General features: G+C 52.4%; 1 protein-coding gene across 4 annotated transcripts in view; it reads right to left on the bottom strand.

Annotated features, from left to right (window-relative positions):
• The window catches only part of ALOX5 (arachidonate 5-lipoxygenase), a 60,732-nt gene extending 47,665 nt beyond the window's left edge, over window positions 1-13,067 (bottom strand). For all 4 annotated transcript variants that reach the window (XM_025397888.1, XM_025397892.1, XM_025397890.1 and 1 more), the window contains exons 1-2: window positions 12,811-13,067; window positions 4,258-4,456 (exon numbers count right to left, since the gene is read on the bottom strand). In XM_025397888.1, the coding sequence (XP_025253673.1) occupies window positions 4,258-4,456; window positions 12,811-12,960 (349 nt within the window). In that variant the 5' untranslated portion in view covers window positions 12,961-13,067. The remainder of the gene's footprint in view (window positions 1-4,257; window positions 4,457-12,810) is intronic.
• Window positions 13,068-13,809: the final 742 nt, after the last annotated feature.

Below are 13,809 nucleotides of genomic sequence, written 5' to 3'. Positions count from 1 at the left end.
GGGTTCTGCTCCTCCCTCTAAGCCTGGCTCTGAGAGCATCTTATCTCTCAGCGTGTCTCTCACTGCAGGAGTTGGAGCAAGTAGCTAAGGGCAGGGCTGCTTCTCAGAGCCTTTACAGCAGACCAGGTCATATCATGACCACTCTTTAAACTATTGCTTAAGGCCAAGCCTGTGAATGCAGCCCATAGAGCTGTGAGTAGGGGGAACCCAGATCTCCTGAAAACAGATCCTGGAATAGTTACTGTAGCTCTCATGGTGAAGCATTACGTTTTAAAACTTTCTTTTCAACACATATTGATATTTTTGTAAAATATAATAACAATCAATTACTAGAAAAAATGAAAATGAAATTTACAAAACCCACAGATATTCAAAATGCAAGTCATTTTTTTTCTGATTAAGTACAAAAGTCATAAAATTGTTCTGTTAACTTGCTTTAAAAGTTTCCAAAACCCCTACTCTGAGTCTTTGTATTTTATTTTGTATTTATTTTATTTTTTTTTTAGAGACAGGGTCTCCCTCCATCTCCCAGGCTAGAGTGCAGTGGCATGATCATAGCTCCCTGGAGCCTTGAACTTCAGGACTCAAGTGGTTCCCCAACCTCAGCCTTCTAAGTAGTTGGGACTACAGGCACACACCACCACACCTGGTTAATTTTTTTTTTTTTTTTTTTGAGATGGGATCTTGCTCTATCACCCAGGCTGGAGTGCAGTGGCCCCATCTCAGTTCACTGCAAGCTCCGCCTCCCGAGTTCACGCCATTCTCCTTCCTCAGCCTCCCGAGTAGCTGGAACTGCAGGTGCCCCACAACGCCCGGCTAATTTTTTGTATTTTTAGTAGACACGGGGTTTCACTGTGTTAGCCAGGATGGTCTAAATCTCCGGACCTCATGATCCGCCCACCTTGGCCCCTGGCTAATTTTCAATTTTTTTTTTTTGTAGAGATGGAGTCTCTCTACGTTGCTTGTGTCAAAATCCTAGACTCAAACAATCCTCTCGCCTTGGCCACCCAAAGTGCTGGAACTATAGGCTTCAACTTCTGTACTGATCTAACTGCAGACCTGGACCCAGTTCTCAGATGACACCCAGGCCACACTCTGAGCTGTCCACCCCATAGCACTTCCAGGCTGAGGCAACTTCATCCTTGAGCTTGGAACTGGGGCCCAAAAAGGAATATTAGCGGGATACCTCTGCATTCTCCCCTGGGGATGTAAGGCCAGCCAAGAGGGGAGGCTTGAGGCCACGGAAGGCAAGGTGAGTATTAATAGTGACAATAACTGTTATCATTGGCTATGGGGGTAATTCTGGAGGCACTCAACATTCATCATCTCTTATATACCTTAAGGAACCAGCTAATCTCTTGGGCACCTCGACTCTGAGGTGCTGGATCTCTTCAGTTTCACTGGTATGAATAAGTCAGTACATACACAATTGCAACATGCCAAGTTTAAAAAAGAGAATGGTCCTTCTCCCCTGGCCCCAAAGGTGTTTGAAGAATCTACCCAATGGCTGATGAAGTTCTGGGAGTATGACAGGATGAGAAAGCCTGGACTGATGGCAGAAGAGCTCAGCAGGGCAGGTTCCAAGGACTGACACAGTGCCTTAATGAAACTGTCCCTTCACACAGATGCTCTGGATCCATGGGGCCACGGTAATGGCCCTCTGACATTCATGTTCATCCAAGGTGTAGTGGTGAAATATTAGATTTAAGGGGTGATCATATGGTGAGTAATTGAATCACTTGTAGGTTGGCCCCCCCTCATTTCCAGGTTGTTCAAGGGATTGGTTGTTGTGCCATGTGGTGGATTAATAATCGGCCACAGCTGGGCATGGTGGCTCACAACTGTAATCCTAGCAATTTGGGAGGCCAAGGCAAATGGATCACCTGAGGTCAGGAGTTCCAGACCACCCTGGCCAACATGGCAAAACCCTATCTCTAGTAAAAATACAAAAATTAGCCAGGCATGGTGGCTGGAGCCTGTAATTCCAGCTACCTGGGAGGCTGAGGCAGGAGAATCGCTTGAACCTGGGAGGCAGAGGTTGCAGTGAGCTGAGATCGTGCCACTGCCTTCCAGCTTGGGCAACAGAGCGAGACTTTGTCTCAAAATAATAATAATAATAATAACAACAATAATAATAGGCCACAAATTCTTTGACATTCCTTCCATTGAGAGATGGGGGGTCTGCATCCCCTCCTCTGGAGTCTGGGTGGGCTCTGTGACTGCTTGGACCAGTAGAATATGGTGGAAGTTACAGTGTGCCAGTTTCTAGGCCCAAGCCTGAAGAGACTGGCAGCTTCAACTTTCTGTCTCTTAGAAAACTTGCTCTTGGAAGCCAGCCATCATGTAAGAAATGCAAGCACCCAGAGGACACTATTCTGTGAGAAGCCTTAAAGAATGAGAATCCATATGGACAGAGAGGCCAAGGAGCCTAGAGAGAAGAAGCCCCAGTTCCCTAAGCTGATGCTACATGGCCACAGATGAACCACCCAGTGAAGCCTTTCCCAAATTCCTGACCTGCAAGAGCATGAACAAAATTAAATGGCTATTTAAAACTACCAAGGAGGTTGGTTTTACAGCAGTAGAGAGAGTGAAAATTGCTGGACAGCTTCTCTATGCTTACCTTCCAACTAGTGCTATCCCTGAAAGTGATTGGAATGAGATGCCTCAATGGGCTTCCCACTGGGAACTCTGACCAGAAAGGAGGGAATATATAGAGCAAGGAGAGGCCAATTACTCCCCAGCATCTTTCTACTGAGGGCTGCAGCTCCTCCAAGGGTACTGTCTCCAGGATACTTCTGGATTACTCCCACAACCTTCTCCCTCCACCTGCATCAGGACTAGTGGTGCTGATGGCCCCGCACTCTGCATGGTCCCTCTGCGCATGGGCCCACACCTTTGTGATGCCCCTTTCTTAAACCCTCATCCTAGTGTACCATCTGTTTTTTGCCGAGATGAGCTGAAGGGTCTGCAGGAAGAAGGGCTTCATAACTGAGACCTTGGGTAGATGGGCAGGAGGGAGTTTCAGAGCCAGCATTTTCTAACTACCAGAAAAGGAGAAGTGCCCTCTCCACAACTTTCCACATTCTGACGACCACAAGAATAAATGAACTTTGTGATTTTTTTCCTGTCATTAGGTAGGGGGACAAAAATCCTCTTATCTCCGTATTCAGAAATATTCTGGAAATTTGGTTTCTTAAGTCAAACTCCACATCAGAAACGATGGGATGTGGCCTGGTAGCTTAAGAACAGCAGGTACATAATAACATTTTTATCCTTTGTCTCAGTTTTCTTAGCTATATAATGGGGGTAATAGTCATTTCTTCCTACCCACCCCACCAAACTTCTTTGAAAAACACACTAGCTACAGGAAACTTGGCAAAGAGGAAGAGTTCGATGCTGTCACGGCAGAAGCAGTGGCTTCCTCTTATTATTACAGGGGCTGCCTGGCCTTTGAAGGCTTATCTTTCCAGGTTTAAACTGAGAGCAAGCAGAAGGGTTATGACTTGAAGTGAGGTAGGATTTTGCCAGGCACACTAGGAGGCTGGGTGTGCAAGGCGGTTCATTCAGGGAGAGTGGCCTTGGCTGACCTTGATGCCTGCTTCTCTCTCTGATGCTCTGTACCAGGTCAGCTGTGTGTTCCTTACAAAGAATGGCCTCCTGACTGGGATCTGACTAAGGGGAGCAGATTTGAGGTTCTTCTCTCTTTCAGCAAAAAGTGAGACTTGGGGTTGAAGAACTGGTAACTGTGATTTACAGGCCTGTCCATCGCCCCTCGGAGCTGGCACTTGGGGTGCTCCTTGTCCACCCCTTCACTCCCCAGGCCCACAAGGGCACCCCGAGCTTGCCTGAGCCCTACTGTGATCTCAGAGAGGGCAGGCTATGAACCTAGAAAGTGATGTCACACCCTGGCAACTGGAGAAGTGCCCCTCCAGGGGCATGTCCCATAGCTATCTGCCTCAGTGGACCTTAGTTACCCACTGACAAAAAGGGAGGCACAACCCTCCCCTGTAGAACTGTAGCACAGAGTGAGGACATGATGGCAGTGAGGCCTAGGGCCACCTGCTCCACCCTCAGGGGCTTGGATGAATCCCAAAGAAAGTCACGCCTCCTGCAGGTGCGTTGAGACACAGGGCAGAGCCCTCCCACTTCTCGCCCCTACACAGCAGTGTCATTCCTCCTATGACTACAGTGCTTTGAGGACAGGAAGAACTTTCGGTTCTCGGGAAGCCCGGGGCAGAAGGGGCCTGAGCTGCTCACCGCGTCCATCCCTCAGGACTACCTCGCCATCACCGGTGATCCAGCGGTAGCAGGGGAACTCGATGTAGTCCCCGTGGGGCGTCTTCAGCGTGATGTACTTCAGGTACCAGTCGTCATGCAGCCAGTACTTGCGCTTCTCGATTTTGACCAGCTGGATCTCGCCCAGTTCCTCATCCACAGTCACGTCGTACGAATCCACCTGGGAAGGAGAACAGGCAATCAGGCCATGTGTGGTCTCCTGAGCCTTTGTTCTGAAGGTATTAAGAATTTGTCACCCCAAAGTATACTGCTCTGGCACAGGGACTATGTTGAATGAAAAGCACTTATAAAAACAGCAGGTGCAAGATCACTGTGACATTCGTGCTGTTTCTTAGAAGCAGGAGATGAAAGTCCCCTGTGAAAGATGTCCTCCCTACACCAAAAGGAAAGTAACACTCTTTTCATCAAGTTTGGGAAGCTGAAGCCAAAAGAAATCCAAACAAACAGATTTTGTACAACATGCCCTGACCTCCCGAGTCACTTCTCTGCCCAATTACCTGCCCTAGCCCAAGCCCCTTGGCCTTATCACCTTTCACAACTAATCATCCAATGCAGTATCTAAGGGGGATTGCCTCTAACTGCTTCTTGGGGTCTTCATCTTTTTAAGAGGGCTCCCATGCCACGTACAACTTGTATTAAAGAAATCTGTATGCTTTTGCCCATGAATCTGTCTTATGCCGATTCTCAGGCCTAGCCAAAATGGGAAGAGGTAGAGTTCTGCCTCCACTAAAGTTCATGGAGCCAAGATGCTTCATGAACACCTTAAATGAACTCCTGAATTCATTTAGTCAAGGCATTCACTGAAGGCCTGCCCCTGAGAAGGCTCAGTGCTAAGACCCAGGCAGGTGGCAGAAATGGACAAGTCCTGGGCCCTACTCTTGAGGAGAGAGAATCCAGTGAGTCAGGACAGTGCCGTGCTGCTCAGAGGGCAACGTCTGCTGTCTGCACTTAGCTCAGGCTGGAGGATAGGGAGACGCCCAGGCTCATGCCTGCACCTGTGAGGCTGTGACCAGTGAGGGTCCGCAGTTGCCCCTACATGGGACAGCCTTGTGGGAGGCCTTTACAACTGGTGATGGGCTTGCTGAAAGTGGATCTCCACAACGACGCTGGGAGTGCAGGGGAGTTATGACCCCTTCCACAGATGAAGACAGCGAGGCTCAGTGACTCCCACCTCTTCCACTCAGAGCAGAGCTGGAGCCCCGCCCCAGGCCTTTCCATCACAGCCACTTCCTCTCTTTCCAGTTATCAGTGTGGCTAATAAGTGAGTGAAAATGGTGAGGCTTAGATACAGGGAACTTGCATGGATTTGAGTCCTCCTGGGACATCTGCAGTTCACAGCCACATGGTGATGCCTAGAGAACAGTGAGATCAAGCAGCTCCGGCTGCACCTGTGGTATTACTGGTGGCAGGGTGAGACTGGCCTTGCAACTAGAAGGCACCACCCCAGGCTGTGTACAGTGCTGCTGCCCAGGCCTCCGGGACAAGGCTGCTTGGCCTCCTCCCTGCCAGGCTCCTGCTTCCAGGACATGAGTGGCTCTGAGGCAGCAGCCATAGCTTCTAGAGGGCTTGTGTCTCTGCAGCAATGGATGGCAAACAGGAAGGTGGGATGAGAGGCTCAGGCATTGCATTACATGTTCTGATGACCAGCAGGTTTGGAAAGCCCTGGACTTGATGCCCTCCACGGCATTTTCTTTTTTATTTTGAGGTGGAGTCTCACTGTGTTGCTCAGGCTGGAGTACAGTGTCTCGATCGCAGCTCACTGCAACCTCCACTTCCAAGGTTCAAGTGATTCTTCTGCCTCAGACTCCCAAGTAGCTGGGACTACAGGCACCTGCTACCACATCTGGCTAAGTTTTGCATTTTTAGTAGAGACAGGGTTTCACCATGTTGGCCAGGCTGGTCTTGAACTCCTCACCTCAAGTGATCCACATGCCTCGGCCTCCCAAAGTGCTGGGATTACAGTCATGAGCCACTGTGCCTGGCCCCTCCAAGGCACTTTCTAAGTCAGATTCATCAACCCTTGAGCTTTATCCAAGGCAGCAGAACCTAGACTTCTCAGCACGATGGCAAAGTGGAAGGGGCAAGGGGTATCATCCTTTGTCTGAGCCCAGGCATCCCCATTCCATGCCCTGCCTCCAAGCTGCCAGGAGGACCCCTGGAGGGCTTCCTAAGAGGAATGGGAAGTCAAGTGTTTTCCGCAAACCTCTTGGCTCTGAACGCTGTGAGCAGTTTGGGGTGGCTGACACTGAGGCCAGACGCTTGTGGTCAGAAAGCGGAAGCTTCCTCCCTGTGCTCTGTGGTTTAGGCCAGAGGTCCTAGGAACAGTTTCTGATGGCAGAGGAACCAGGCCCACGTGCTGGGATGACATGTCTTGGATCCAGCCACATGTGGACCAGCCTCGGCCCCACGAGAATGCCCCTCCTGCAGGCAGAGTACCAGCCTCACCTGTCACCTCTGAGAAAGAGCCTTCCTGCCACAGCTCATCCTCAGGAGAGCAGGGCCACAGACAGGGCCTCGCCCATCATGGGCAGGGCGGGCAGATTCTGATGGGACAGGAGTCTCAGCATCTCAGGGGCTCAGGCCCATCTGGAGGAGTAGAGTGGGGGCTGAGTGGCCCAGGACTGGACACGCATTGGGCCTGCCCCACGCCAGGCCCTGCACGCCACAGGGATTTATGGAGACCTCAGCTGCAGGTTGTGAGCCAAGACAGAGATTCCTGATCCCACTAACGAGTGGGAAGAGGGCAGTGAGGGGCAGAAAGCTGGGTGGGCCCTGGGGTCTGGAGCTCTGAATTCACATCCCAGCTTCAGGCAACTAGCTGGATGGCACATTGCTTCATTCTCTGAAGCTGTTTCTTCATCTACCCAAGGATGATAACCCCTCACTTACAGGACCATTGAGAAAACGAAGTGACACCGTCCTGGGTAGCCTCCTTTCTCCAGAGGCACAGGCCACTGGTTGTGTGTGTCAGAACCACCGGTGCCCCTTCCCGAATCCAGCAGGTTGCAGGACACCAGGCCCTGCACTGCCTGTGAGCTAGCACGGGCCCCTGCGTTGCAGCCCCTTCGTGACTACATGTGCCAATCCAAGTAACCAGAGCACACATGGGAGGAGGAAACTGAACCTGTGACCTCAAACCCCTTTGCTCAAAGCCCAGAAGGAACTCCTGAAAGGGTGGAGACAGGGCTGTGAGGACAGAGGGAGAGTGGGAGGCATTCTGAGTGCTAGTGGGGCAGGCAGAGCAAGTTCATGTGCAGTGAGGACTGAGGGGCGGCCACCAGAGGCCTGGGCCTGGGCCAGAGTGTGGCTGCTGCAGGGGAAGTGGCTTTCCTGTGGCTCTGAGGGGCTGGAGAGGGAGGAAGGTGTCCCTGGGGGATAGATGCCAGGAAAGCTGGAGGAGGGGCAGGAGAAGCTGAAGGGGACACTCTCATAGGAGGGAGGCGCCCAGTACCTTGGACTAAGAGGAGAGGCAGATGGGCCGAGGAGGCATTCCAGGACTGCACAGGTCCCACAGGGAGAGCCTGTTGTCTGCCTGGGGGTGATGACCCACACGAAGAGACTGAGCAGCTTCTCTGAAGAAGCGGACAGTGGGGTGACCCTCCAGCACATCTGTGGTGCAGTCACAGGGGACTGGGACACTCCTGGCCCCCTGCTCTATCCACACCTGCAGGCACCTGGTGGAGAGCCCCGAGTTTCACTTGGAGTAAAATCACTAGGCAGATTTACGATGACTCCATCTGCCATCTGACGGGGCCTTCCACATCAGGAGGGGGCCAGGCCTGCAGTCTGGCTGGTCTATGGCCAGCCCAGCCACTTTCCTGGTGCTGGCTTCAGGCCTGAATGTGATAAGAGGTGAACAAGGGGCGGAGGGCTCCAGCCTCGACCCAACTCAGGAAGTAAAATACAAAGCTTGGTGGCTGTGGTTCCAACATCCCAGGGGGTACTACTGGAAGAATGACAGATAGAGAAAGGCCTCCCTCCAGGAAAATACAGGGTCACATGTGTCAAACTGCTAAGTAAGGTCTTTGGAAGGTGTGTGGAACTACAGTGCCCGTCTTCCTCCCTCCTCTGTGGGCCAAGTACACTGGGCTGATGCTGTATTTGTCTATTAGATGTGACACATTAAATTCTCAGGTGACACATTGAATTATGGTGGGCGCTATCAACAGTGGACACCCCCCAACAGGCCCTCAGGAAGCACTGGACCTGGAAATGGCCGAGCAGGTGACTGTCCTGCTTTATAGATAGAAACTGAGGCTCAGAGACCAAAGGTGGCCTCAAGATCAGAACCTACACCTGTGTGATGGCCAAGCCCAGGTTCCTCCCACAGTTCCCCAAGGCCACATCTTGAGAAAAGCCCTGAACCAGAAGCTAGAAGGCCTAGCTTTGAGCCCTGGTTCGTACACTGGATGGAGTATAAAGGGGCAATGCGGAGTGGCGTGGAAGGACAGTGTAAAACTTCATAAGAGAGGGTATTTGAGGCAGCTTTTGGGGGCTGATCAGATTTCAGAGGGGAGGTTAGCAGGAGGACGGGCATGGGTAGGACATTTCAGATGTGGGGAACTGGGAGGGCAGGGTCCCCAGGGGAATTCACATGTGGGAGGAGGAAGGCTGGGCACAGTTTCTGGGGACAGAAGTGGGTGGCGTGGTGGTGCAGATGCTGGAGAGAGACAAGGGAACACCTGCAACTCACCGGCCTCCATTCACAAGGGGCCACTTTGCTGATTTTGCTTATTGCTTTTAACTTTTTATTGGATATGTAGTTTTAAAGCTTTTGAATATTTCAGCAAAGTGTGAGTTGGTCAGTTTTCATGTGAGCTTTCTATCAGCATTTTAGGAAAGTTTTCATCTGCCTTTCATCAGATTTCTGCTGTTGCTGAGACAGGGAAATGGATCTCTCTGCGGAAGCAAGGATGTGTGCCCCAGCTCCAGGCTACCCATATTGGAGGGGGACCAATGAGGGGCTTGTGGGAGGAGGAGGCTGTAGAACAGAGAGGAAGACTGGGGGTCAGATAAAACAGAGACTCGGGATGAGAGAGGAGGAGGTTATGGGGAAGAGCTGAGGAGAGCAAGGGATGGAGAGACGGATGGGGACAGTGGATAGGGAGACCAAGGGGCAGAGAAGGGGAAAATGTGGGACAGAGAGCCGGAGATTGAGGGAGCAGAGAAGGGGCCTCCGAGAGGTGGCTGGAAGACAGTGTAGAGGAAAATTCAGAGCAGAAGAGAAGGGAGAGTTGTAAGGCAGAGAGCAGAAATGGGGAGCATTGAGGGGACTGGGAACAGGGGAAGGAAGAGGAGGCAAAAGAGGGGGCAGAATGTAGGGAAAAGATGGCTCAGAGGGGAAGACTGGGAGATGAGAGAGGGATTGAGGGTCATAACAAAGAAATATTTATGCTCCACTAATATATTTCCATTCACAAGAAAGAGGTATTCTAGAATTAATTTTTCATGAATGTTAGAATACTCACTGACTATATTTAAGAAGCATGTATCGTTATAAGACTTTTCTACACTTGTTGAACACATTCAAGTATCATATATTAAACACCACCCTATTACCCTCAGCTTTCTTAAAAGTACTAGCACGGAATGAAATGGGCCAACTAAGATTTCTCAGAAATCTTCAGATCTGTTACAGTCATCGTATCCGATCTGAATTACTTTAAATTTACAGAGTTAAAGAAACAAATCAACTTGTTAAATTTGCCTAGACTTGGGTTAGCCTCTGGAAATAAGGCCATTCTGTGTAGGATCCTGGCTTTCTCCAGCAGACAGTGGGGAGCCAAGGAAGACACAACTGTTTATAGGATAATCCCACCTGCAAAGAGCTTGATTCCCAGTCCTGACTGAACCATTATGCAGAACTCTGATGAGAATAACAAGGGACTTGTGACTCACTTTTATCAAGGAAAAAATCAGCCCTGTTCATTATTCGACTGAACTATGCCCTACAGGAGGGGGATGTGGACCTGCCAATAACTTGGAAATGATTGAATTGTGTGGCAATACCTTTATTGTTATTGCTATCATTACTACTGTTAACAATACAGATTTTAACACTTTTCCCTGTAAAATGGGATAACCTTGTCTTCTCAGCAAGTACCTCCTCTAGGGTTTTTCTTTTACCTTTACCCAAAAAGGATGATTGTCTTTACAGATACCAAGCTGGGAGAATGAGGAAGTAGTTTTGGGCTGGGCAAGAGAAAGTGTGGAGTAACTTTGCATCAACAGGAACTTTCTCAAAAGCTGAATTTTTCAAGGAAACTTTCAGCCTTAGCTGGTTCCCTACCGTGCGGTAGCCCCCACCCCCATCCCCCCCACCCCCTGATTTAGAGCCCTCTCAACCCAATGGAAATGTGACATGCAAACCTCTCCTGAAATTTGCACCCGGGATTCCGGCTGAGGTGTTTAATTATAATGTCATTTGAATGACTTCTCAGGGTGGGGAAGACAGACCCAGAGAGGGAGATAGTAGACAAAACAGTGCCTTCACTCTTCGTCCGAAGAGCCCGCTATGGCCATGTTAGGGTGTCCCCTCCAGGGGGAAAGTACGCACGGGGTGCCCGTGCCATGCAGTGTGAGCACACCGATGGCCTGTGCTTCTAGAACCTTATGATGTGTGGAGGAGAATGGGGAGGGGAAAGCACTTACAAAGGGGAAGTAGTCTGTATCCTGTCCTTCTCCCCTAGGTGTGGGGGAATCCATGAAATAACGGAAGTAAATGAAGGTGCATCAGAAATGGCAGAGCGAGCCATCACCCTAAATGGATGACACATTAACTCCAAGGCACAGCAGTCCTCAGGGCCAGTTCCCTGACTGGGGCAACTAAGCAACTGAAGGTTGCTCTTGTACTCAACGCCTAACTCTTCTTGAAGGGAGCTCAAGCCAGGTTGCTAACGACCTTGGCTGAGGACCATGTCGTGCTACAGCGAGGGTCTGAGGCTCCTGGATAGGAATCGAACCCATGGAGAGGTTGGAATCCATAAAAAGAATCATTTTTACTTACTTCAGGCTCTGCACACCTAAAAGATGGCAAATTTTATCCAAGAATAATCAGTTGAAACATGAACTTGCCAGTTGTATTTGTCCATTATGAGCAATTTCATACAGTTTGATCAAATAGTAAACTAAATGGTGAGAAGGCAGCTTGGTAAAGTCTAAATCTTTTTGGTCCAGTTAGGAGCTGGGGTGGGGGTGGAAGGGAACTGATATTCCCTGTGCACATGCAGTATGTCTGGGACTATTACCAGTCATTTATGGAGCGCTTCCTCTGCCAGGTACTGAAGTAGGCATTTCTGGTTTTTTTTTTTTTTTTTGAGACGGAGTCTCACTTTGTCGCCCAGGCTGGAGTGCAGTGGCACCATCTCGGCTCACTGCAAGCTCCGCCTCCTGGGTTCACGCCATTCTCCTGCCTCAGCCTCTGAGTAGCTGGGACTACAGGCGTGCACCACCACGCCCGGCTAATTTTTTGTATTTTTAGTAGAGACGGGGTTTCACCGTGTTAGCCAGGATGGTCTCGATCTCCTGAGCTCGTGATCCGCCCGCCTCGGCCTCCCAAAGTGCTGGGATTACAGGCGTAGGCATTTCATTAAAGGCTCAGTGAGAACTGCGACCTGCCCATGCTCGTGGAAAAGAGTCGTGGGGCTGGAATTCAGGTCCAGATCAGCATTAGGAACTAGCTTCCAAACGCTGAGGGCTCCCGCGAGTCCTCACACCTAGCGTGGAAGTGTTCCCTGGTGTACATTCTGCTGGGAGGGAGTGCAGCCCCTCCATTTAAGAAAGGCCTCTCCTCGCCTGGGTTCTGTTCCTTCCCTTTAATTTTCTCTGGGGCCTGTCCTGAGAATGTAAGCTGCCCAGGTGCTGTCTGAGCCACCAGATGGGCCTGGGCTTACCCACGACTCATGGACCAGACTGAAGTCAACCCTCCACTTTACAGCTGGGGAAACTGAGGCCCAGACTAAAGGTAGAGTGAGCTGGTGGTCATGTCTGGACGAAACTCAGGCCTCTGGACCCGCTGACCTGCACCCTCCCCCACGGCTCACAGCAGGCTGCTCTGAGGTGCCCTCAGAGTTCTGTGAGCATGACCCCTCTGCCTCTCCCTCCCAGTGCCACCTGCGGAAGGAGCCTGAGGAAGCGGTGGCACAAGAAATGCGGACCAGTGAAGGGGGCTCCAGAGCCTCCGAACCCAGATCTTGAAGTGGAGAGGAAACCTTGGGCCTTCTCCTCCCAGGGGAGACGTCTGCGGCGCCCTGCAGACTGCACGCGGGAAGTCTCCCGTTTCCCACGCGGGTCGCGGCCGCAGTCAGGGGTCCTGGACTCTTCCCCACAGGGGTACCTACCGGCCGCTGGGAGCCCAGGGCGCGCCCCACCGCCGTTCTACCCGCCCCGACGGGGTCCTAGACACCCCCACCCCTGTCCGGGCCGCCCCGACGGGCCCTCAGCGCCCCCGCCCAGGCCTCTGCGGTCCAAACCGGGTCCCGGACGCCCCCCAGCCCGCGCCCCGCCCGCGCTCACCGCGCCGCGCTCGAAGTCGTTGTAGAAGGGCTTGTCCAGCAGGTGCTTCTCGCTGCAGCCCGCCGAGCCCAGGAGGCTGAGGTAGATGTAGTCGTCAGTGCCGGCAAACCACTGGCTGCCAGTGGCCACGGTGACCGTGTAGGAGGGCATGGCACTGGCCGCGGGCGCAGCGAGCGCGGGGAGCCTCGGCTCGGCTGTCCAGGCGTCCGAATCTGGCGCCGCAGCCTCCTCCCACCACTGGTCGGGGCCCCGGTCCCGGCCCCGCCCCGGCCTGGCCCCCGGCTCCCGGCCGCCCCCGCCCGGGCCCCCACAGTACTTCCCTCCCACCCTTCACGTGGCGCCGACTGCGCTGGACCTCGCCTTGAACTGGGCAGGGGGCCTCGCTCCTGGGTCTCTCCTCCTCAGCAAGGTGTCTGTATCTGCAGCCAGGGGACTGGGGCAACCTCGGCTGCCATCCCTCATCCATTCGTTCACTCGGTCTCTCCTGCATTGCTTCCACCCTTTGTCCTGCCTGCCTGCCTTGGCTTCGCCTGTAGGCGCTGGGGTGGAGCTGCAGGGATCCCCTAGAAATCTAGCCGCAGCCTCTGCTCTCCGAAAGTTCTCAGTGCCACGCCGCGGTATTTAGAGCAGGGGTGCTCCGGGAGTCTGTAGGGGAAGAGCGACCCATGGGGGAATCAGGAGGGCTTCCTGGAGGAGGCCACCCCAGCGCTGATACAAAGTTTGGATTCTGGAGCACAGAGGCTCCCTCAGCGCCGGCGTCCTCACTGGCTGGACCTGCGGCTTCTGGCCGGGAGGCAGGCGGTCGCCGAGACCGCGCCCAGGCCGGGAGATGGTCATTGCTCGCAGGAGGCAAGCTGGACGGGGTCACCACACCTGGACGTGCGAGGCTGTCTAGGGGAGGCCAGGGATCACGGGTCGGCTCTCTAAATCGCGGCAGGCAAATGCTTGGAAGGGGTGTGGAATATGGAGAAGGTTTTGCGCGCCCCTGGGCGGCTTCCC

Source organism: Theropithecus gelada, chromosome 9 (genome assembly GCF_003255815.1).
Source record: "Theropithecus gelada isolate Dixy chromosome 9, Tgel_1.0, whole genome shotgun sequence".
Lineage (NCBI taxonomy): Eukaryota > Metazoa > Chordata > Mammalia > Primates > Cercopithecidae > Theropithecus > Theropithecus gelada.
This window is presented reverse-complemented; position numbering and strand designations above follow the sequence as displayed.